Source organism: Crocodylus siamensis, chromosome 1, assembly GCF_052110815.1.
Source record: "Crocodylus siamensis isolate JL-2025a chromosome 1, ASM5211081v1, whole genome shotgun sequence".
In the NCBI taxonomy this organism is placed as follows: domain Eukaryota; kingdom Metazoa; phylum Chordata; order Crocodylia; family Crocodylidae; genus Crocodylus; species Crocodylus siamensis.
The window spans coordinates 416,103,477-416,129,711 of NC_143395.1; the positions used below are offsets into that span (position 1 = coordinate 416,103,477).

General features: G+C 45.3%; 1 protein-coding gene across 4 annotated transcripts in view; it reads right to left on the minus strand.

Moving 5' to 3' along the window:
* Positions 1 to 26,132, minus strand: part of FCHSD2 (FCH and double SH3 domains 2) — a 247,700-nt gene extending 221,568 nt beyond the window's left edge. For 2 of the 4 annotated variants that reach the window (XM_090030771.1, XM_090030773.1), the window contains exons 1-2: positions 26,005 to 26,132; positions 23,385 to 23,482 (exon numbers count right to left, since the gene is read on the minus strand). In XM_090030771.1, coding sequence (XP_089886897.1) covers positions 23,385 to 23,482; positions 26,005 to 26,025 — 119 coding nt within the window. In that variant the 5' untranslated portion in view covers positions 26,026 to 26,132. Of the gene's footprint in view, positions 1 to 23,384; positions 23,483 to 23,885; positions 24,025 to 24,501; positions 24,663 to 26,004 lie in introns of those variants that run through there. The other 2 variants (XM_090030772.1, XM_090030770.1) reach the window with 2 other exon arrangements.
* Positions 26,133 to 26,235: the final 103 nt, after the last annotated feature.

Genomic DNA, 26,235 nt, shown 5'->3' on the forward strand with positions numbered 1-26,235 from the left:
CACCACTTGCCCCTCCTGCTGCCTGCCCCTCTACCATGGTCCTGAGGTCCCCCCACACCTTGCCCCCTTCTCCCCACTGCTTGCTACCCCATTGGTTGTCCTCCTAGCAGTGCTTGCACCCCTTAGCACCTGCCCCTTATACCATGTGCCCTCCTCCCACCTGCCCCCCTGCTGCTGCTTCTCCCTGCCCCTGCCTGCACCATTACCTTCCCATCGTACCTCTGTCCCCAGAAAAAACATCTTGAATTCAAGTACATACAGTATGTTGGCCAGAAAAGAAAGGCCCAAGAAGCTATGCATGCACTATGAAAAAGGCAGGGTGAACTCTTAACAGGAGATGCAATGAAGGCAGAGCCCTTGGTCTTCAGAAACATTTTAAGCCACAGCCAGACAGCTAATAAGGATTATGTGTAGAAAGAAGGGGACAAACTGGGGGATGAAACAACAAAAGAGAGTCAGAGAGCTTCTGATGGTTCTGAATGAATTCAAGTCAGCAGGGCCTAATGAACTTCATCATAGGGACTGGCAGAGGAGATCTCGACGCCCTTGGCAATAATATATAGAATCGCGGGAGACGTGTGAGGTGCCAGAGGCATGGAAAAGGGCCAACATAGCACCCTTCTTTAAAGCGGCAAAATGAGGGCCTGAGAAACTAGAGCAGTTAGTTCCACTTCAATACTCAGGAAGTTACTGGAGCATATCCCAAGGAAATCCATTTGCATGAGGAAAGGCTGATCGTAAGAAGCCAGCATAGATTTACTAAGACCAAACAAACTTGATCTTCTTTGACAAAATAATTACTTGGATGGAAGAAGGGAATGCTGTGGATGCAGGGCATACGGACTTCAGCAAGGCTTTTGACAAGGTCCTGCACAACCTTCTCATAAACAAATTGGAGAAATGCAAGCTGGACAAAATTACTACAGAGCGGATAGATAACTGGTTCAATAGCCACAAGCAAAGGGTAATTATAAATGGATCCATGTCAGAATGGCAGGAGGTTTTCAGCACAGTCCCACAGTGGGTCCATCTTGGGCCCTGTGCTGTTCAACGTGTTTATTAATGATTTGGATGTTGGCCTAGAAAGGTTCTTGAGTTAATTTGCAGACGACACAAATATGGAGGACATGTGGAACATGCTGGAGGACAGAACAGAATGGAGTTCAATGTGGAAAATGTAAGCTGCTGCACCTCAGGGGAAAAAAATCATAAATACAAATGCAAAACAGCACCTGGCTGGATGGCAGCACTACAGGGCAGGATGTGGGCGTCTTGCTAGACAGACTCTGTAACAGCACTACAGACAAGGATGTGGAAGTCTTGCAAGACAGACTCTGTATGAGTGTGCAGTGCTGGGAAAAAAGGTGGAAATGCAGGTTTGGGCTGCATCAGTAAAAGCATTAGGTGTAAGACATGGGAGGTGAGAGCGACTGTGTACTGAGCACCAGTTTGGCCTCACTTACAGTACGGTGTGCAGTTTCAGGCTCTGCATTTTTAAAAGGACATGGAGAGAGGGTCCAACGGGGCGAGTTTTACCTTCCTTCGCAGTGCGGCTAGAAGGGGAAAGTGAGAGTATCCCTGTTGCTCAGATTCCTCCAGGGTATTTCTACAACCCCTGCAGCAGCAGGATACTCAACTTTTTTTCCCCCAGAGGGCCAAATAAGTAGTACCTGGTCCATCCATGGGCCACATCTGACCAGCGGTCCCAGTCTAGAACCTGGGGCGAGCACATCAATTAAGGGGAGGCAGCCCAGCCCAACCCAACCTAGCCCAGCCCTGAGTGGCCGCACAGAGCTTGGGGTTTGGGAATTTGGCAGAGAAAGGGGAGGACATGTATATTAATGGCCACTAGTCCCCTGCTGCCAAATGTCCCGACCCATGGGGAGCCCCACAGGACAAATCTGATATTTTTGCAGCTGCATTTGACTTGTGGGCTGGAGGCTGAGCACCCCAGGGTTAGACAATGGATTTGTATGTGATAGTTTGGATAAAGATGATCCTGCCACAGGCAGGAGGTCAGGTGGGAATACCCTCCCGCCCCCAAATTACCTCTATCCAACAGGAGTGAACAATGCACTATTTAGAACTGTGCAATGAATGCAGCAGCCAGTCTACTATTTTAAATGCCAAGACTGAAGACAACTGCTTGAGCCCACAGGCACAGCAAACTGGCTGGGAATAATGATTTATTGAGAAGCAAGTGCAGGGGAAGTCTTTTTTTTTTTTAAACCTAACTAGATAAAGCCTTGGCTGGGATGATCTAGTGAGGGTTGGTCCTGCTTTGAGCAGGGGGTTGGACTAGATACCACCTCCTGAGGTCCCTTCCAGCCCTCATTTTCTATGAGTGAGTCACATCCAGCCTTTGCAGACCATCGATGGATCATGCTCAGGTTCTCTGTGGGGATAGCAGATGCGTACATTGATAGGCATGCAGGAGTATAAGGAGGTGGAGGAATGTGTTCAGGGCAAACAGAAACATCACAGAGTTTAGGTGAAACTCTAAAAGTTCATGTTGCAAAGAAACAAAAGAGCTCCTCAATGACAGTTACTTTTCCCATTTATCCTGAGTGTCTCCCCTGAGCTCACCCTCGAGATCTGCCGAGCCATTTCCCAGCAATTCAACAGGATGTTATTTAGATCGACACAGAGCATGGAAAATTTCAGCCTGACCAATGTCTCAAAGCAAGTGCACGTAGGTTCTTACAATGGAGTCACTGTGGGGTAACTAGCTATAGCAGTGATTTCCAGCCAGGGTGCTGCAGCCCTCTGGGGTGTCTTGAAAACCTTTCCAGGGGGTCACCATGGTGCCATGCAATGTTGGCACTGTTAGGCACGCAAACATGATTCACAAGACAAACAGAGATTTCAGACAGGAATCCACAGTGTTAAAAGCATTCTGACTTGCTGTGGGCTTTCCAAGTTCTTTGCAACAGAACAAATTGCTCTATCTTATTTCTGTAGTCAAAAATCAAGTGGAAACTAAGGAGCTGACATGTTCCAATCAGTGCCTTGAGTCTAACAAGAGGTGCCTTGAAAGTAAAAAAGTTGAGAACCACTGAGCTACAGGCATCACAACTTCTACCATCTATCATTAGCACAAGTTTGTGGGGGTTAACAACATTTAGACAGGCTTCACACCCATTTTAGAACAAATTTCAAGTTGCCTCTTCTAAGCCTAACCAGAGCACCCCAAGGGATGACAAGGTCGAATGGTCATAAACTACTGCGAGACCGTTTCAGGCTGGACATAAGGAAGAATTTCTTTACTGTCCGAGCCCCCAAGGTCTGGAACAGCCTGCCAGCGGAGGTGGTTCAAGCACCTACATTGAACACCTTCAGGAGCAAATTGGATGCTTATCTTGCTGGGATCCTATGACCCCAGCTGACTTCCTGCCCTTTGGGCAGGGGGCTGGACTCCATGATCTTTCGAGGTCCCTTCCAGCCCTAATGTCTATGAAATCTATGAAACCATTTTGCTCAGTTGGTGGAAAAACAAGAAAAAAGTGCAAGTGATAAAACAATGTACAGAAACACAACTAAGCTAAAGTTGCATTATACAGTCTATTAAATGTGATTTGATTTCTCCAGCCTGTGTTTTTTTCTCTAACAAGACATGCCATTTTCTAGCTTCTCACCCCATGTCAAACGCACATAAATTCATCTAGGAAGCAGACAGAAGTTAGTTTCCATTAAGGGTACTGGAAGAGATTGTAGGAATTATTTTTTCCTCTCCCTTTTTCAGTCACCTGTGAAAATATTCTTTCCGTTTCTTTGTGAAATGCATCTCCTCGGATGAATGGAAAGCAGAAGAGAGATGAACAAAGGAATCAAAAGAATATTTTCACAAGTGACCATGAAAAAGAAACCACACAGTACAAAAGAATAATTTTTCACCACCATGATTATAACCATCACTGGAGCTTAGAGAACAAGCAAAAAGGTGGAGTGGTTTTCACTAATACAAGTAATACATGTACTACTTCCTTCAACTTTTTCCTCCATCTGTCCACTTGTAATAGAAGCGCTACGGGTAACACCAGCCTCAAAAAGCAGTGATTCGAAGTGAAAAAAAAACAAAAAAACCAACTTATCTCTGCAGTTATTGTGACAGGGAGAAGGTAGAGGTCAGGATGGCACCTTAGAGCAAGTGGCTTCTGACTTCAAACGAACACTACTAACCACCTGTGTAGTTAACTGTATTTCTATATATTATTCATCATCTGTGCAGCTGGTGTGAGAAACTAAGAAGTAAAAAAAAGTCACATGCTGATTTGGAGAAAAGGAAAAAAAAAATACACACACACACACACAAAATTAATATTGATTTTAAAAGCTTTGAAACTGGCCATCCACACTGTTTTGTGTGTGTGTGACTGTCCCAATTAACAACCTAAGTGGTTAATCCAAAGTGTGAAGTTGAGCTACAAATACACTGCCATGTGATTATAACATTTAATGAGCTACACTGAAGCCAATTCCCAGATCAAAGAAATTTGCATCTTCTTAGCATTGGATCATAAAATCATAGAAATTAAGGGCTGGAAGGGATCTTGAAAGATCATCGAGTCCAACCCCCATGCTCTGGGCAGGAATACTGATGAAATCAAATGATCCCAGCAAGGTGTCTGTCCAGTCTGCTCTTGAAGACTTCCAAGGTTGGGGACTGCACCCCCTCCTTGGCAAGTCTAGTCTGGATTCTGGTCCCCCTTACCGTAAAGAAGTTTTTCCCTACATCCAACCTGAACCCATGCTCTGAGAGTTTATAGCCATTGCTCCTTGTCCTTCCCTGGGGAGCCCTAGTGAACAGTTTCTCCCAGCTCCTGATATTCACCCCTTACATACTTATAGACAGCCACCGGGTTCCCCCTCAGTCTTCTCTTCCGCAGGCTGAACTGTCCCAGATCCCCAGATCCCCTAGTGTTTCCTTGAAAGGTTTGTCCTCCAGGCCCTTCATCATTCCTGTGGCCCTTCTCTGGACCTTTTCAAGATTCTCGACGTCTTTTTTGAAGTGCAGCACCCAGAACTGGACACAGTCCTCCAGCTGGGGTCTCACCAGATACATATGGACCACTAGCTGACAGAACCTAGTAACCAGAATGAAAAATCCCAACAAAATAAATCACAAGTCAATAACAGTATTTTGTATTTTTAAGAGCTGTGAATTGTTCTTTCTGGGCCAAGATCATAAATGTATCTTGCAGACTTCTCTGCATTCCCTCCTTAGGCTTATTCACTGTCCTTAATTATTTTAGCAATCATGGTGGAAATAATTAAAGGGAAATAGGGAAATAACCTAAGAAAAACTGGGGGAACAAATCTGATTACAGAAATCCATGTAGGGTAGAGAAACATAATACATTATGAACTCTAATTCAGACTGTTTATATTACTTATTTCACCAACTACACTTTAATTAGAGAAAACTGCATTTGGGAAAAGTAAAAATAAGAGCTGTGCATCACACTGTCACTACATATTCACTAAGATAACAAGAAATGTGATGATGAATAAAAGTAAATGCCAACTAGCAAAAGAAAGCACTAACTTTTAGTAGAGGCACTAAAATTGATAGTTGTGAGTTAGGAGCTGATTTTGCATTAGTCTTTAAGTTTGCTATCTGTACGGTTCTAACTATGCTTGAGAACAATGGACTTCTTAATACCTAGACAATAGCAGAAATCAACAGATAATATGTTTCTTAATTCTCTGCTTCAGTGGATACATATTTATCATCCGAAGCAAGGGGAGCAGCAGCTTTAAAATGATTACAAAAATAAAACAGGTATATATAATCCTCACTCTTGTTTCAAGAATTGATCTCTATACAATGTAGTCCATGCTCAACAGGGTTTATGTTAATAATCAAATCTCCATTTGTAAAAGATGCAAACTATTCTTATTAAAAATGCAGAATACTTGTTAAAGTTTGACCTATTCTGGGAAAAACTGAGATTTTAAATAAAAATTCACTGAAGTAAAAGATGACTAAAGATGTCTGGAAACGCACACTCTCTTCCATGCTCCTCCTGTTGGCTTAAAGAGATCTCTTAAAACCAGACCTCTGAAGATACCACCCAAGGAAAATACTCACCACTAGGTTCCTTTAGCAGCTATTACACATGATTCTCATAAGCAAGGAACACTATCCATTTGTATGCCTCGTTACTGAGAGTATCCCATGTTAAGAAGTCAGGTGCGTGTTTGTGCATAAACGTTAGCGTATCTGGATAACGGTTACAAGGCTCCACTTCGGACAAAAGCAGTAACCCAAGCAGTGCCGTGCCTCTGCACAACTGCGATTTCATTGGAGTTGGTTGAATTTCACTTGCCCACCAACTGCCATGCTTATGCTGAGAGAATCTTCTACCAAGCTGAGTAGAGCACTTGCATTCCTTTATATGTACCCATCAGCTGTTCTTACTTTGTACTTGAACTGTAAACTTGAGGCAGGCACCATTTTTGCTTGGTTTTGTTCGCAGAACTGCAGCTAGCACAATGGCAGCCCTTGTCCTTGCCTCGGCTCCCTCGGCACTGCAGCAATACAAACAACGTTTGATCATCAAATTACTTTTTCAAAGTAAGTCATGTGGGAGCCAAAGCACAGCACTGTGTCCAGCTGGTTTGTTGCATCTTTTCAAAGTTTTGGAAACACCTCAGAAAAGATTCTGACCAGTCATTTTCAGAGAATAAATATTTTGCTAAACTTTTCTGTGATTTTTTTCTCTAAAACCTTTATGAAAACAAGGCAAGGAGGGGGAATCAATTCATGTAGCCTGACCTCTTGTATTTTACAGGATATTAGGTATCACTTAAATTCCATATTACATGCCCAAGAATTTTAATTGTGCAAAATATTTGATTCCTCAAAAATGTTCCACTGGTAGAAAAAACAAAGAGACCACATTACCACGAACACCCAAAAACTTTGCAATGGCAAAGAAGTGACTAGATGAGATGCCCAGATAATCCCAGCCAGTAAACCACGTGCCAGATGCGTAGGCAGACTATTACAAGTCATTCTGTGTAAAGCACATAAGCCCATTTTTCTATTATGCCTTTCATATCCACACCTAAAAAAGCAACCAACAACAAAAATCTTAGAGACATGCTTGTTTCGCTGAATTTAGTGTTTGCTGAAAAATGGAGATCACTTCTAATACATCGATCAGCTGCTCTTGTGAAAAGAAAATAATAAAGAAGGTGTAGTTGCAAGCCTTTTTCAACAGTTGTGGGCTCTACTAAACTGAAAAATTCTGGTTTCAATGACTACCAAAAATTCACCATACACATATGAAATCACCACCCCCTTTCGCTCAGATGTAGATCCTCTCCTTTTAAGTTACTTCTGGCATGGATATTCTGCTCGAACACTGCTGCTCATCCAAAAATGGTCGAACAATATTTCTGTCATCAACTACATACCCAGGGTGTAACAGTGAAAGGAAAGGAAAGTTTTGTGATTTTCTCCCTCCGTGTCTGGATGAGTGGTATGGGGCCAGTCTGTGGGCCGAATCAGGCCCATGGAGTCACTCCTCCTCTCCCTCCCCAGCATACCGGATCTGGGGCTATTCCAGGCAATCTGGGGCCAGAGTTGCATGGGTGCCCTGTGCTGCACAATTCAGCCAGAGCAGCAGCTGTGGTGCACACAGGGCCACCCGGCCAGATTATGCCACATGCAGCACCTGCCCTGGCATCTCCAAGACTTCACTGCACATGAAGCAAGTCTAGGACCCACGCGGCACATGGCACCTGTAAGTGCTGCATGCAGTGTGAATATTGGACCGGCTGCAGCTAAAGCAGGTGCCACATGCAAAGCACATCCCAGAGCAGGCACCGTGTGTGATGCATTCTGGCTGGGGAAGTCACCATGTACAGCATTGCTGCTGCTCCAGCTACATGCAGCACAGGTCCCAGACTGGCTAGAGCAGCTCCAGATTGCATATACTGATGGGGGAAGGAGAGGAGGAGGGGAGTCCATGGGCCTGTTCTTGCCTCGAGGCCAGCCCTGTACCATGGCTAAGCACTGAGCCTCATATGGGTCTGATCAGACAGAGACAACACTGGGGACTAGATCCGGCCCATGGGCCACACGTTTGACAACCTGACCTAAAGCCACTCCAAGCTGCATCTCCCCAGCAACATAACTCCTCTTCTCACCAAGGCCCCTAACCTTGCAATGGACTCGGATGCCAGCTGTGCACCCTCATCAGGACAGCACACATCGTCACTGGCCTAAACAACATGGATCAGAACATCTGTTCATTCACCTGCTCCTCTACCAACATTATATATGCCATCACCTGCTTACAGCACCTGTCTGCAGTGGACAAACAGGACAATTGCTACATCGACGGAGGAATGGACCCCAATCTGCCATCAATTCCAGAAAGACACAGAAGTTGATGGCAAGCCAGTTTCACCTCCCGGGGCATTTCATTTCTGACCTCAAAGTACCTGTTCTTAAAAAAAATAAAATTTTAAAACAAACAACTTGAATGCAAAATCCTGGAATGAGAACACCACAGACTGGTTGTCTTCAGTACGGTCGCAACAGAGACTCTGGATTCTTACCCCACCACCTGGGTCTAGCTTTTATAACCCCTATGCCCATCAACGGGTTGACTGCTTTGTTTGAGATCCCCACTAATCTCCAACTGACCTCCACTTCTCGGAGCAGTGCCCCCTCCTTTCTTCCCTCTTTCCCCACCCTTTGTATTTAAATGACTTTATTCCTTTCTGCTTAGCACCCCTGCTCGCTGCAAGTCCATTCACAGCATCTACTGAAGTAAGCTGTGGCCTGTAAAATGCATGCCTTTCTGAACAAATTAGCCTTTAACATGCCACCTCTGCCCTGCCTTCTGCCCAACTTCAGACTACCACAGCTAACCACCTCCCCCTGACTTCATATTGTTAATGCACATGCATTTGAAAAAAGTCACACCAGTTAAACCTCCAGTGGGAAATTTTCAAGGAAAGTAGGTAAGAGAAGATGGAGAGCTAAAAACAGTAAAAATCAGTATTTTATATTTTTCCACTACCACAGAAAGAAACATGTAAAAATTAAAAAAAAAAAAACCAAAAACCTGAAGCAGTTCAATAGCTTTGATGGTAGGTTTTTTGGGCAATAATATGGTTCTCATCAGTCAGAGGTTTTGGAAGGGGCAGAGATTATACCCTAGTGGCTAGACACAAAGCAGCATTGTAACCTGGCAGATAATTAACACCCACAGCAGCATGCAGCAAGGGCAACTGCTGTACACACTGCTGTTTTCTTTCAGGAAATGAGGTTGGTATTATTAGGGGAATAATTATGGCACCGAATGAAGGTGTAACAGAGTCTGAAATTCTTATTAGTTAGATGCCCCAGGGAAGCGTATCTATTTTGGAAGACTACCTACCTATTCTAGTTTCCAGTACGGCAGAGTGAGCAGACTTGCCACTCTACACACGATTACTTGTCAGTACTATGATTAAAAAGCAAAAGGTCCAGAATTTGTTGTTACTGATGCTCAGTGTGTTATTATTTATAGTGTATGGTTCTCCTTTACATTTTGCACATTATACTTTTATAGTGATTGCCAAAAAGTCTTCTTTGACAACTGAATAACGCCTTCACAATTCAATGAATGTCGCAACGGCACTTCTAAGTGCTCTCAGACATGGTATTATGACTGTCCTTCCCTCTCTTTCATGCATGTACAATTGCAGCAAACCTGGAAAGTTGTACCATGGGTACTACAGTGCACACAATGAACTGAAGTAGTATAAAAGTGCTACATAAACCAAAGGGGGAAAAAAGAAGGAAAAGCAGAGGAGAACATCGATGTTGCTACAGCTCCTTGCCATCTACACTTATTCTGTCAACTAAGATCATTTGTTTTAGTTTAACCCTACACAATCACATACAAACTGATCCATGCAAAAAAGAATCCCTTAAATAGTTAACACATTAAAATTACATTACTGCTGTAACCAAGCCATCTCCAGCCTCATTACACTAATGACAGCACAGGTAGAAGCAGCAAAATAAATTTAGAGGAAAGCAGTCTGGAAATGGTCTTGGGAAACACCAAGAGCTCCTGGAGAGCTGCAAGTGAAGCAGGCAATATCATTTTACAGATCAGTTTGGGGAAATGAACAGAAAAAAAAATCTAATGGGTTACCCACAGGAGAGTGGTGCTCTGGACCAGGAGAAACAAGGAAAGAGCAGCACGAAGACATGCTCAAGTAACCATTGCTGCTACAATTAAATCATAAAGCAAGTTGTATCCAGGGACATTAAAATGAATACTGTACATTCACAAGATAGCAGCCTCTGGCTCAGGGGTGGCATGGCAGCTGCGTGCTCACAGGTTGTCATTTTTCTTGTATGTTCAATTTACACCTTGGTTTTACTAGGACACAACTGCCTTTAAACCACCACAACCCTGTGTCAGCTGCTTGGCATCCTTCCTCGAGTACTTCCAACCCAAGAATCTCAGCCTTTGTTCCCTTCTCCCGCTTATGAGAAAGGGAGACCCTGCATCCACAGCAAGAGAAATACAGCCCCGCAGAATAATTTTTTTCAACTCCAGAAATCACTCTCTCTTGGGTATCAATTACTTCACAAATAAAAGTTACCTTTCAATTATAATAGCAATAAAAGCTGGGAAAACTTAAGCGTTGTTTTCCTCTGACCTGTCAAATGCCTTAGTCTCCAACAGCCAAGATTAATGAAAATGTTATGTTTACATGTACTTTTTACACTGATAATCGTAAAGCAATTTAATAGATGCCTGATTTTCCCAACATTTCTAGGAAGCTCCCCCACAGAGCGTGCATTAATTCACACAACTTTACACTCAAATATCATTAAACACACACTTTTGAACTGAAATCACCATACAGTATGCATTGCCCTCAAGTGAAATTGTTTATTTGGATACGGGCAGAGAGTATATCAGAGCCAATAAATAACTATTTTATGTTTGGTATTATATGTATTTAAACACGCTCCCAAGTGCCAAAACATTTTATTCACTATCCATGAATGACTCGCATCTGGCATTTGAGCTAGAAATGAACTATATCTAATGGCTCCACTGCCATAAATCTTCCAAAGCCTTCTGCATGGTTGAGCTATTCTCATAAAATTAGACTCTGAAGCATTTTTTCCTTTCTCATTAAAAGGATGCTTGCCGCATAGAGCGCGGGAGGATAGAGACTTTGTGTGAAGAACAACTGCTGTAGAGTGTGGAGCCCAGACATAAATATTTTCTCACAGGCACCAAGGGAAGGAAGGAGCAAGATAAAAGATCCTAAAAGATTCTTACATGGCTTACTAGCAACACCTTAGAGTATTAAAATTAGAGTTTTAAAATCTGCTGTCTACATTTAACAACTCTCACAACTAGTACAGGAAAAAATGGGGGGGGATTTAGTTAAGTTTAATTTCACTAATCAGTCTTGTAATATTTGATTCTCAAAAATATTACAAATGAATGTTCATAAACTGATCTTCATTTAACTTTTTAAAAATAAAACATATTACTATTTAGTTCCTGGAATTTTACAAAATTTACAAAAGGGGTGGGTGTGTGTGTGGCTTTAAGCCATACATGGCTCTTTTATATTATATACACATATACACATACACACACACACATATATACATACATACATACATATACACACACACACACAAACGGCTTTAAGCCATATATTATACGTATATATTTTAATTAAGCCATTGGGCAGTGCTCTTTTGCTACCACAAGGCATAGGCATGCATTGCCAACCATAGGCGTGTCTACACTTTCATCCACGTGCCACGATTACGGCACTAAGTTTAGTGCCTGTAAATACAGGTACTAAATGTGCTGTAAATCAGTGCTACTGTGCATTACTGCAAGCAAACGGTCTTTTTTTTTTTTTAAATACTAATTCTCAGCAGACTAAATCTACTGCGTATTAGCACAGGTTTTAGCTGCCACACTAATCCGCAGTAGAATTAGACTACTGTGCTGAAAGCATCTCATGTAGACATGCCCCATGTCTGCAGTAAATGCTACCCAACCAGGATGATTTTGCTCTGGGCTACAGTTGGGAGATTATCAGGTACTGCTGCTCTCCCTTACAGACCGGTTTTTGTGTTGCCAAATATAGACATGAAAAGTTCCCCTTGTGTATTTTTGGACTACAGAAAATGACAAAGAGAAGAGAAACCACAACATATTGAACACATTCATCACCTGACCCAGTTTAAAAACAAAAACAGCTCAGCATTTATTAACTGGAAGACCACATCTACCAGACATGAAAGGATACAAAAGCAGGGTGGAAAAGTCCACCAGAAATACCAGCAGCAACATCAGTTTAATTCAATAAACAGTTACAAACCCGCAGAAGCAGTTAATGCAGCACTTGAGCTGCCAAAAGAATCCAAAAAAACAGCAATGTGCTGGCCATATCCAGGGCTAGAACACCACTCCCTGTGAGGCATTATTACAGTCTGCAGAATTTGAGGACATAACTCACCAAGAAAAGCTTCCCCTTCATTGGTATCGAGACAACACATGCCTTTATTAAGTCCTGACTGAAAACAAGACCAAGTACCTGTCTTCTTCTGTCTCCAAAGCTGGTCTTGAACCCAACCCAGGTATCCAATTTTTAAAAGAAAGATTCACACAATGTATCATCAAGAGGTTGGCAAATGGATCTTTGGGTAAAAAAAAAAAAAGCGTTTATTAGGTTGATCAGCTACATTAACCTATATCCACCCTATACTTCGTGAAATTCTGCGAATACTGGATGGTCCCAACCACTTCATCAGTTGCATCATTTCAGATGGAGTCATTACTATCAGGCATTTGCAGCAATGGGTGATCTTTCTAGTACAGCCAAGTTATTCCTCCTCCAAGCTTGTAACACTGCCTGCGGTACAGAATTTTTACAAAATTTCTCCTTCTTCTTGTCTGCTACTGAGATGCCCCAGCATTAGCCATGACAGGAGCCCCATGTTCACAAGGCCTTTCAGCACCACCTAGACTAGACTTACTGGGCACCTATACATGAGCAGCAAGGCACAGTGCATTGGAGCAGGCTCATTTAATCGGTAATAACCATTAGGGCTGTGAGAAATTTCGCCGGCTGTTTCAATTCAACACTGTTTCAACTCATTCGAGCTCAAAACAGCAAAATCGAATCGAAGTGAAGGGCTTTGAAACAAAATGAGGCTAGTTGAAACATTTTGAAAGTTTCAAAGCAGCCAGCAGCCAGGTGGTGGGAGACAAGAGAGAACCAGGGCTGTGCTCCCAGTGGCTCTGCAGCCTCATGTGGCTTAGCCAGGAGCACAGCCCTGGCTCTTCCCGCCTCCCACCGCCAGGCTGCAGGAAGCTGATCACAGCACAGGGGAAGGGAACTAGGCCCAGGGCTGCGATCGGGGCTGGGGAAGGCAACTTAGCCAAGCTGAGCTGAGTTCCCCTCCCCAGTGCTATGACTGGGCTGGGAAGGGGAACTTAGCTCAGCTGGGCTGAGTTTCTTTCCCCAGTGTAGCACTGGGGAGGGGAACTGAGAGATCGGGCTCAGTTCCCTTCCCCAGCTTCCTGGTCCCAGGCAGCACCACCTGGCTTCCCTCCTTCATCTGGCAGGCAGATCGGGGGCCCACAGCCCCAGGAGGACTGGAACAGGCCCCACAGCCCTCCCATCTGCTTGGCAGATGAAAGAGGCTGTTTTGAGCTTTCCCATTATAGTGTATGGGCAAAACGTCAAAACAGCATCACTGTTTCGATGAAATGAAACAGAACAGCAGTTTCGAATTGAAATAAAATTTGAAATGAAATGCTGTTCCATAGAAATGGAAGGCTGCCGTTTCACTCAGCCCTATACCATACTCCAGCAGACTCCAGTATCTCGTGTATCAGCATCCATGTGCTGAAAAATGGCAATGGGGACAACTTAACTAAAGCTCGTTTGACCAGCTTTAGTTGAAGTGCCCCCAACGCCATTTTTCAGTGTGTGAAAGCCAATACAGGAGGTGCGGGCACTTTAATTAGAGTAGCTCTCGTGTATAAAACACCCACTCAGAACAAGACTGACATTGTTTAAAATAAAACTACGTTAAGCCCCCTGCGCAAAAGTGGGAATTGCTTAGAAAGTTGCCTTAGTGAAGACAAAGCTCAAGAAGCTGCAAGTGCTGCCCGCAGAAGACACAAAAATGGAAAACAAACCAGAATCACTGCTAAGGCAAGAGAAAAAATCACCAGATTTCACATATTTCTTTTCCAAACACAAACACCCAGAAGGTCCTTTTTGCTGCCCTCACTGTGGGCTCAGTTGTGAATGGTGCTAAGTGCCTTCAACTACTAAGACGCCAAGGTGGAACTAGAGAGGAACGCTCATCTCTCTCAAGATTAAAACCTTTATTAGTTGGTAGGGTAAAAAGAGTAATTCCTAATTTTACCCCGTGTATGCCTATTTATATATCTGACATCCAAACTAAATAAACATAGTCCTTTGAACACATCTTGCCTTATTATTATGGATATTACAATAAAGAAGGTTTTGCCCAAATGTATTAGGTACATATGAGGACACAATAAATCCAGAACTCTAGGTACCTACATAAAAACAGTATTTTAAGAGGGAAAAAAATGAGAATTAACCACTATAATGGTTAACCACTATAAGCACTATAATGGGGTAAAGTGCCAAAGAGAATCTATGATGTGAGGAACAGACAATGATTTTGAAGAGAAGTATTTTTTGTCAACACTAAAAATATAACCAACAGTCAAACTTGTTTCATTTAGCAGTCTAATTTATTTTTACTCACTGCCCAATATAAATGCTGACTTCAGTACTGTGCTCACTAGCTACTAATGGAAAAATATTGAGGTCTGCAGCAAGCTGTTAGGGAAACAGAAGCCCTTAATCTAAAAGTTCTTCATTAGGTACTAGAATTGCTTTTTATATTTAAAAACAAAACAAAACTGTATTTCACTTCAGAACCGAAGTGAGTCCAAGTAGAATATTAAAAACAACACTTGGTATTTTTTCCTCCTATAAACAGAACAAAAATAGTTCTCTTATCATTTGCACTGCAGATTACAAAAAACTGAACTCAGAATTGTTAATTAAAACTGTCAAGTGAATCAAAATTATAGCTACTTTCCAGTATTAAAGTAGAAACCCGTTACTGCTTTATACCAGTTTGGGACAAGAATAAAAAGGCACTATGGTTCATTTCAGTGTGCCAAGATTGGTTTGAATCACTATATTGTGGCTATGTTTATACTGAAACTTTCTTTTTCTTTGCTTGAAAATCTGGACTTCCACACTCGGTCGGCAAAATTACTGAAGAACATTCCAACCTTCCCTCTAGCAGTTCCAGTCCAAACATCACCAGGATTTAATTCCAGCAAGAATGTGAACATCTCATTAAATGACTAATTACTGATAATGTGCCTCAATCAGTAATTCTGGTGCACTTTAAATGTAAGGATGTTCAGAGGGACTTCTGCAAAAGGTTGTGTTGCAATGTTGCATTAAAAGAATGATGCTGCACCTACTCAATTTAAGTAGACAGAGCTCTAAACATAAAATTAGATCACTCATTTATTTTCAATAAGAAGGAAACTCTTTCCTGGGAAGGAAGAAATGCCTTCAATTTCTGAAGATTTCATTTTAAAGGGGAAAAAATGAATTCTTTAGATCACCTGATCACAAAGAAAGTCTTACAAATGCAAACAGTATAATAATACTGTTTTCATGAGTCTGCAGAGAGTCAGCTCCAGTTCCTGCCCTATCACTCATTTTCCCAAGCTGGAGAAGAGCAAAAACTGCTGCCATTAAAAACCCCTGGCACCAGCTGGCATCTGATTTTTCACCCTGCTTTTCCTTGGCAAAAAAATCCCCAGGGGGCAGAGACAAGCACCAGAGCCATTCACTAGAGCAGGGCTGTCCAACTGCCAGCCTTGGGCCACATGCAAGTCCCAAGGTGCTAAGTTGTGACCCCTGCGCTCCCAGTGCAGGCTCTGCCCCCCTTCACTGTCCCGCTGCTGCCCTAGGCGCATCTCTAAGTCCTGCCCCCCAGCTTCTGCTTCTTGCCCCTGTCCCTGGGGGCAGAGCAATATGGCATGGCCCACAGGGCTGAGAGAAGCCATGGTTAGGGGACTCAGGGGGCTTGGGACACCAAAGTGATGCAGTAGGGTGGCCATTGCAAAGTGGTTTGCCACAAGGCCTAGGGGGTGTGCATCCCTGTAACAGGGTTCAAGCCCCTGGAGCCTCCTCTGCCATTTCTAACCCTGGTTCTCTTTAAGCAATCTCCCCTTCTCACCTGCCATGTCTTGATACATTTATCTATCTATTAGGGAAAGGGAGGCTGCCCCAGGGCTTCCCAAGTCAGATCTCACACTCCTGAGCTCAGGTGTCTCTGCCTTAAGGGCTAATTATGTGGCCTTCCTCCTCCCCAATACATAGGCATATGCCTAAGCCCACACCTTGCAGATGATACTTATTCCAGCTGACATGCACCCCTCCTGGGTTGCAGTGTCCCAGCCCCAGTCCTTGCCCCTCTTTAGCTACAGGCTCCTTGGCTCCCTCAGTCTCTGGCTGTGACCTCTGATCTTTGGCCCTTCTCCTAGGCCAGCTGGAGACTCATGGGCTCCCCTGGCCCTGCCAATCTCCAAGTCCTGACTCTGCTCCTGGACCAGTGAGACCTCTGGGCTTCCTGGCCCTGCTGACACTTGCACCCTCCTGAGCTACATGTTGCTGACTCTGCCTCTCGCCCCCTACAGACTACGGGTCTCTTACCCCACTTGCTCTCCCAACCAGCCGCTTGCTTACCCCAGCTTAGGTGCTTGCCAGGAACCTGGCTGCAGCCCTGTTGTTTAGGAGTTCTTCATATCTCAGCTGTCAAACCTCCACCCCAGCTCAGGCTCTGGGCTTATATCCTGTAAGCCCACCCCACTTTTGGTCAGGTAACTCCCGGCTGCCACCTGCAATCTGCCTTCTCTTAAAGTAGCGGGAGCAGCAAGCCTCCTGCTACAATCCCTCAGTCACTCAGAAACCAGACAGCCTTGCATTAGAGGATGGCCCTGGAAAAAAGAAAAGTAAAGATGCATCCAGAAATCCAAGGAGCAGAACACAGCAGCAGAGACCCCCCTGCCTGCAGTAACCGGGAAGTTCTTGAGGGTGATGAAGGGGATGATGCTACAGTTCCTTCTCCTTTCCAGGAGGCAAAGAGGAATTTATTGGACATCTGCTAGGCAAGGACCAACACAAATAATGCTGAAGCCACAGAGTGGATTCAGGAATCCTCTTCCCAGCAGCTGCGTACTGGGAAGAGGAAGACACTATACTTCTCCCCAGCACACTGTCTTGGAATAGTGGCTATATAACACTTGCCTCAGTTTAGCAAGCTTAGCTCCTTCTATTTTTTTCAGTATCTATATGCAGGAATAATTTTGTTTTTAATACCCAATCTTACGTTTTCTCAGTTCCTGTTCTGCAACATGTCCTTCACACTATGCTTGGATTTTCCAAGTGGCATACATCAGATGACCCGAGATGCAACTACTATATTCCTCTACATTTAAAATCTATATGAAGCCAGTTCGTATTTTCTCTCTCTGTTAGTAGTTTGACTCAGCCCCAGTTGCTAAAAACTACCACACACATACCCGGTAACCTGTGAGATTACAGAAGCGTAGCCTAGTTCCATTGGAAAGTATGAAGTATAATAGTGTGAGGTTGTCTGTAACCGTCTTAGGCAGAGAACAATTCAGTATACAATATGCTCTGTTAACAGCAACCAGAGATCTACGACTATTAGTGTGCAAATTCAGCATTTTGAGACCCATCACATTCAGCCATAGTCAGGCCTGTCCCTACAGAAGTCAGACACCAGGAAAGATCTCCGCCAAGCTACTCCTACCTTTGGGTTGAGGCCCCAATCTAGAAAACCCTTGTCAAATTCTTTCCCCACCCAGAGCTCCCCATCCCGCCTGCTGGTCTGTTCCACCACATGACCATGTCCCCATCTTCTCAGACTAAGCCAAAACACACTCCTCCCCCTTCTTCCAAAGGATCGCTTCCTCTCTCTTCCCCAAGTCTGACTGCCTTCCAGCCTTTACAACCAAAATGTTCTTCTGTTGCATGCCTCAGTGCAACAGTAGTGAATGAGAACACATCCAAAGGACTTGACAGGCCAGCAGCAACAGCAACTGCTGCGGCACTGGCCAGCACAGAGGCAGTGGTGAAGCAGCCACACCACAGCCTAGTGCTGCGCAGGCTCCGGGTGGGTGGCCACAGCAAACAGTGCCCGGCAGTGGCAAGGCTGCTTTCCTCCACACTGAGCAGCAGCTTCTGGGGAACAATCTAAGGCTCAGCGTGGGGGAAAAGTGGCTGCTCCCCTTCCCCGTGGCTGGCGCCCCATGCTGCAACTGCTCGGAGCCCACGCGGGGCTACCTATGCCTGCTCTCCGTTGCCACAGCTGCCTCATGGAGTGGTGCTGATGTGGCGCAGAGGCAGGACAGCCCCATGCAGGCTGTGAACAGCTGCAGCAAGAAGGGCCGGCCACAAGGGACAGAGGCTGCTTTTCCCCTGCGCTGAGCACCAGCTTGTTCTCCGTGGGCAAGCATGAGGTCGGGGCTGCACACTGCTCCACGCCTGTACCGTGGGGCTGGGGCACTGGGCATGAGTGGGCGCATGGGAACCAGCAGCAGCATAGGGCTGGCACTGGTGTCCTGGGGCCAGCGCTGGCAGGGCCCAGAGCAGGCCAGCAGGAGCACAGGGTCCTGGCCGGCAGGGGCTCTATGGAGCCAGGTCAGCTCCCCCATCCCCTGCTGGTGAAGCCCAGCCTGGCTCAAGGGACCCCTGCTAGCCCACGTCCCATGCTCCTATCGTCCCGCTCTGGGCCGTGTCAGCGCTGGCCCCACACTCCCACTTGCTTCCACTCCCACCCTCACTGTTGCTTCCCAACCCACTCGCCAGCTCCCAGTTGCATGGCCAGACCGTGGGGCTCAGCAGGAGCTGGCTTGGGGAGATCCCCGCAGTCGTCCCCACTCTCCCCCCGCCCCCCTTCTTACCTGAATTTCCTGCACTGGCACAGCCATGAACCGACCCACAGTCCCAGGCCAGAAGCCCCTGCTAGGCTCTGACAAGAACCAGGGGCAGATAAATATTAATTTTCTAAGTTTTTTAGGGTCCCCGCAGGCTGGATAGAATGGCCTGGCGGGTCGTATTTTGCCCACCCCTGCTGTAAAAGGTATGTGGTAATTATGCCACCCGAAGAAATGCCTGTAAGCATTTATATCGAGACCAAATACATATCAAAACTGGAAAAAAAGAACAAGAACTCAGCAAGTGAAAGGACTGACTACGATCATGCTGTTCCATCTCAATCAAAAATAATGTCATTCTCCCCACAACGTACAATCAGCTGACACTCAAATTTCAGCGCCAACAGGATCTATAGCTCTAAGACTACAGGAAGAACATCTCTTTATAGAATCATAGAATCAATGAGTCAGGAGGGCCATGGGCAGGAAGGAGCACTGGGGGTGGCAGGGGTCATAAGACCCCAGCCAGGTGCCTGCCCAGTCTCCTCTTGAAGATGTCCAGGGAAGGTGAGAGCACCACCTCTCTGGGGAGCCCATTCCAGGCTCTGGCCACCCTTACAGTGAAGTCGTTCTTCCTAATATCTAACCTAAACCTATCCTCCCTCGGCTTGTGGCCATTGTTCCTGGTGACTCCAAGGGGGGCCCTGGTGAACGGACTTTCCCCGAGTCCCTGCTGCTGGCCCCTGATAAGGTTGCAGGCAGCCACGAGATCCCCCCTCAGTCTCCTCTTGTGGAGACTGAAGAGATTCGGGTGCCTCAGCCTCTTCTCATAGGGCTGGCCACAGAGGCCCTCAACCATACAAGTGGCCTCCTCTGGACCCTCTCCAGGTTCCCCACACCCAGAGCTGGACACAGGGCTCCAGCCGCGGCCTGACCAGCGCCGCACAGAGGGGGAGCAAGACCTCTCTGGACCTGTTAGTGATGCCCCCGTTGATGCAGGATAGGCTGCGGTTGGCTCTGCCTATTGCTTCATCACACTGGCGACTCATATTCATCCTGGAGTCAATCTTGACTCCAAGATCCCTCTCTACCTCTGTGCTGCCGAGAGAGGCAGCCCCTAACCTATAACCATAATGCTGGTTCCCTCTCCCCAGGGGCAGCACCCTGCACTTGTCCTCGTTGAACCGCATCCTGTTCAGATCCGCCCACTTCTCCAACCTATCCAGGTCTGCCTGGATGTGGTCCCTGCCTGCCGGTGTATCACTTTACCCCCCAGCTTGGTGTCATCAGCGAATTTGAACAGGGTGCTTATATCTTACCCAATCAGAAAAATAGTCAATTCATGCAGCAGCAGCTTTGCCCACTATAGAAACCTCATTCTCTCGCATTAAGGGGAAACAAGGGGAAAATATAAGTTGAGGTTAATTGATTTGATGAAAAAAAAAAAAAACACTTTAGACATAAGATGTATCATGAATAATATTTAACAACTATCACTAAACACCTAAAGTATTAGATTCAGATGCATCATATGCAGTCCTCAGCAATTATACAGCTGGAGAAAAAGACAAATATGCATTTCCTAAATGAACTAGGACATCCACATGAACCCCCTGTATTCTACTTGTAAACAGATACTCGTTATACTGTTTTGGAAAACATTACCACCACAGTCACTCCATTAAAATATACAAGGTTTAAAATCTAAAGAAAATACTTTAAAATCATCTAATTCGATAATACATTGAACCCTTAATCATTCACTTGACCAGCAGTCAGAAAATGGACTGTATTGGTTGTCTATGGTCTGAACATGCTGAATGAGGACAGCAAACCCATCACAGAGCTTCTAGACAGACAGGAGCTTTGAAGAGCTGCCAGAGTAGAGTCACTGAGCTAAAGAGGCCAAGTTTAAATCGTCTTGGGGCAAATCTGATCCCTCCCCCATGATGGCAGGCAGTCTTCCTATAACGAAGCCAGAACAATGTTACCATACTGGACCAAAAAAAGGACTTGATGCCCCTACGCAGGGTATACCTATCCCATGCCTGACGCAGGGCCCAGAGTCATGAGCTCATCTTGCATTCCTTCAGTGGGGATTCACCGCTCAGTGAATTCACCAGACTTTCACTACAGCAGGGAGTGGAAGCATCAGTGGCTTGTCAAGACTAGGATAAAAGGTGCATTATTAAAGCATACCAGCTAGCACAACTTAAAATATATTTTATATCCTAGTCCTGACAAGCCCTATTCATAATTTAAATACCTTTTTTTTTTTTAACTAGTTCTTCTTTGCCCGCCTGCCAAAACACTGCAAGCAGGGTTCTGTATTCCAACTCCTACAAATAAGGTCAGCAATAGCTCAAGGAAGAGAGTACAGCTCCCCCTCCCATTTCAGATATTCAAGCTGCTACTAAAGAAATGGACCCCTCACCCCTTTCCCGTGGAGTCAGGTGGCCATGGACAGATGTCTTTGCAGGTCATAAAAGTTTCTGCATAACTATATAATGCTTGCTTGTTTTTAAAACAAAAACTCATTTAAAAATTCCTATGGATCCTTTGGTGCCAACCCAATCTCATTAGCCATGTATGTAAAGTTATGAATAAAAATTGTTAAGTGTTCTTCCAGGTGGCCTCATTTCCAATTGCAGAATATACACCTGCATCACCAGGTTTCTGAAGTCTTTTAGAAAGCAACGCCCACTAGAGCTGCAGGACCTGATATTCAGACCAACTTTATTTTATGGTCCTATAGTCCTAAAAAAAAACCCCAGCTGCATCTAACTGCCAAGAAAGAACTGTAGGAATCATAAACAAAGCCATTTTAGAGTTTAGGCAAAAGTTCTCCTCGCTCTCTCTCCATTTATATTTAAGATTTTAACACATCACTGATGTAACGGAGCTGTCACAACCTATCACACATCATTTCATGTTTAAAGAATGCTTAACCTGTAAATCCACAGAGTAATTCTGCACATGCAAAATGCTTGCAACAAGGTTGATGAAGAGACTATGTACACTCAGTGACCACTTCACTGAAATTAATATCCCAAACCAGTTTCTAAAGCCACAAAACATTTGAAAAATTAAGATTTCCGAATTAGTTCAAGAAAGATTTTGAAATCTGAGTTTGTACTTGTAACTCAACATTGTTTAACGCTATGACAGCATTTATGCTCTGTGCTCCAGTAAAACACACCAACAAGGGCCTGAATTTGAACTCTGTGAACTAAGGGAATACCAGAGGAATGCTGGGCAGAACTGGGCTCCAGCCAGGCTAGCAGGTGCAGATGTTATAAAATTAAGTTCTTATCCAAGGAAAAAAAAAATCGTTGCATACCAGTCTGCTACTCATTAACCAGTATTTACTGTGTAAACAATGCACAGTCACTACTTGTAGTCCAAGATAATAGATGCTGTGATCTTTCCATAAAGAAGCTTCTTTCAATAGCCAGGAAAGAAAGTGGGGATCTGATAAGATTATGAATGGGTGAATTTCTGTTTCGACAGGTTTCATACGCAAGGGATACATGGAGATAGCACCTGTATGATATCCTCCTGAAGTTGAACTGCCACTTAATTACATATTATTTATTCATTAAAAACAAATCATCTCCAATCACGCAGGATTTTCATTTAATGAGTGGACTATATAATGCCAAAGAGATGGACAGCAATAGTTGTATTGATGAATATGACTGTTTCACAGTACAACCAGTCTAGAAGCTGACTACCTCCAAACAGGGTTACTGATTTATTTCCCCATATAATGCGAAGTGTGTCCTACTCCTCACAGACATTTTGATCACAAAACACTAAAAGAGAATCATGTTATTTAAAAGACAAACAAAACTGGGGTTTTTTACTATCGGACCTTTTCCACTGATCCTAACATGCAAAGGAATACAACAAAAATATTTCAATATCAACGTAAATATCTTACATTTTATATTAAATGAACGCCATCTAAAATTACTTGTAGCTAACTATAAGACTTCACCAGTTTACAAAGTATTTTATAAAGATTTGCTTTATACTCTTAGCAGTATCACAAAAAGCAAACTAAACTGTCAGCTTATTCTAGAAGAGAAATACTGCTGAAGAGATCAATATTTTCCAGATTTCTTCATGACACATTTTTATAACTTTCCCCATTGAAGAGAAGAAAAATGGTTTGCTTTGTGTTAGTTCCAGTTATAATTTCCAGCTGTGTGAAAGCTTGAACAGCTCCAAAGCAGGAAATCCAAGAGGAAATTCCATCATGAGTTCCCGGAGTTTTGTAACCCAAATGTCCTTCCAAAAGGAGATCTTACAGGAATCTGGTAGCATTTTCTGTAACCTTACCTCATATCTTCGAGTAGATCACATTCTGCCTGATGCTTGGCCTGCAGCTTTGTCATCTGCTCAACCTGAATGTTTTTTAGCTCCTGTGTAACTTTCACCTACAAAAAACACAGACCGTATTTTTTCTCTAGATTCTAACTGCAATCTCAAAATAAAACAATATTTTATGTCCTTAACTATAATTTGCATATTTGAATAGGCAACGGGATCATAAACATTGTCAGCATGTGTAAAGCTAGTTTGTTAGGTCATTTAATCCTATGTAAAGACATAATTGCCAAGGAATGTATGTTGGAATTGGCCTGTAAAGTCCACATTTCATATATTAGGCCCCCTCAGAGCTCTGCCTTGCTGTTACCAACAAATATGTGTGGTTTTTAATTCCAGGCCTCTAAATACAAGCCTGTCTAAAGCAACATCAGTTCAGCAACACATGACTTAAAACAAAGGCGGCGGCCAGGGGAAGAAACAATCAATCAAAACCTTAACATTTAAACTTACACAATTATGAAATGTGCATTGATTAAAATGGCTCCATGAACAAGCTGCCTTTAAATACATTCATCTGGTTGACAGGACATCAGATCAAGAGCCCTTCTTCTCCTTAAATTTGACTTCTAAAGATTTTTAAGACGAGCATTATAGTCCTTTGAACCTCCCAATGTTAAGGCCAAGCTTTCAGTCATCAGGGAACTTAAGTGATATTTGGCAGGGGGTGGGAGGTGGGAGGGACTGTTGTGATAACCATCAGCACCAAAAATAAAGGTTGATCTGAACACAGAAAACTGGATTTTTAAGACAAGGCATCTTGGAATGTATGTCTGCCTTCAGTAATTAAGGGGAAGCCATGTGGCAGCCTAAAAAAACAGAATCAATGCATCTAAAGATGTGACATATGCATAAAAATGAAAATGTGTAACAGTCCCACTATGGGGGAAGGGGAAGAGAGAAAGACAAGGAGGTGGTGAAGGGAAGGATCTGACACAAACCTCCGCTCTCCTCTCAAGCAAAGCAGAACAGCATTTCAGACTTGGTCTGCTAGCAACAGCACCCCCACGCCATGCAAACACCAACCATAATCCCCCAGAATCATTACAGAAAGAGACGCGTCTCTCACCTTCACACAGACGCACACAGACACACACCCTGTGCTCTGACCAAGCAGGAGGGAGATCTAATTATATTTTTAATCAGGGAAATACTGAAACTTCTTTTGCCTTAAATAAAAAGCCCTTTCAAAATAAATAAATAAAACCTTTGCAAAAGCTAACCGGTGCAATGGAAAGAAAATCTGCACAGAAATAAAATTGAGGCAGGCGAAGCAGAACGCACACACAATATAAATAAGCTGCCCAATGCAAACTAAAACCCAATGAAGCGTTAGCAAGACCCTGCGAGAGGAGCAGTGTTCATCCTCCGAACAACAGAGGCAGAAGAGCAAGACAGGGAGCCGTCCCACTAAGGCCACCCGGCTACCAGGGAGCAGGGAGTGACAGGAGACAGCCGTGCGCCTGCAGCCTTTTGTTTACACAACACCGACCCCCAGCAGCCCTCACCTGCAGGCAGCTCCTTCCCCACCCGCCCCACGGCTCTGTGCCCCTGCAGCCCCCAAACTGCCCCTGCCCCCGGCACGCCACTCTATCAGTGCCTCGGCCAACTCCACACAACCCCTGCCTCAAGGTTACAGCCCCCACATGAGGCAACCCCCCAAAAACAGCCGCCAAAGCAGCTGGCCCTCCCTCACCCGCTGCACACCCCAAGGGACCACCTGATGTGGGTGACCTCCCATCTCCCCTGACAGCCCTGCCTTCGCCCCCTCGCCCCATGACCCTCGGCACACACCGTGCAGCCGCCCACCCGAGCCCCTGGGGCCCTCCCCACACACCTCAGCCTGCCCACGCATCTGCACCGGGCCCCCAGGCCTCCCGTCGCCTGCCCCATCCAGCCAACACCCCTAGGCAGAAGCCCCAGCTCCCCACCAGCACCCACACACCCAACCTCACGGCCGCCAACCCCACACCCTGGCCCTGTCCTGTCGCGGCTGTCCCCTGCAGCCCAACCCCCAACCCCGGTCACCCCACTGCAACCTAACTTCACCCACCCCAGCCCAGGACAACCTAACCTACCCCACGAAGTGCAACTGTTACCCCCCAGTGCAACCTAACCTACCCCCCGGGCAACCTAACATCACCCACCTCCATCCCCCAGGGCAACCTAACCTATCCCCCCCCGAGTACAGCCTAACCTACCCCACAAAGTGCAACTGTTACCCCCAGTGCAACCTAACCTCACCCACCTCCATCCCCCAGTACAGCCTAACCTACCCCCCGAAGGCAGCCTAACATATCCCCCCAGGGCAGCCTAACCTCACCCACCTCCATCCCCCAGTACAGCCTAATCTACGCCCCCAGGGCAGCCTAACCTACCCCCCAAGTGCAAGCGCAACCTAACTTCACCCACCCCAGCCCCCTAGGGCAACCGTTACCCCTCAAGTGCAACCTAACCTAACCTCACCCACCCTCATCCCCCCCCCAGTGCAACCTAACCTTCCCCCCTCAATCCCCCCCGGTGCAACCTAACCTCACCCCGCCGCGCACCCCAACCTCGGCCCAGCCCTCACCTTCCTCGGCGGGGGCTGCATGTTGCCGGTCGCGCTCCGCACGCGCCGCTCCCGGCGGCCGGAGCAGGATGCGGCCCCGCGGCAGGAGGCGGGGCCGGTGCGGGGGGGGGGCGGGGGCGGGGCGGGGCGAGGGAGGTGGAGGCGGGGTCGCAGCGCCCCCGCGCGGCCGCCGGGGCACACGCAACCGCCCCCTCTCCACGCATGCGCAGCGGAATGCCGGGCACCCACCAC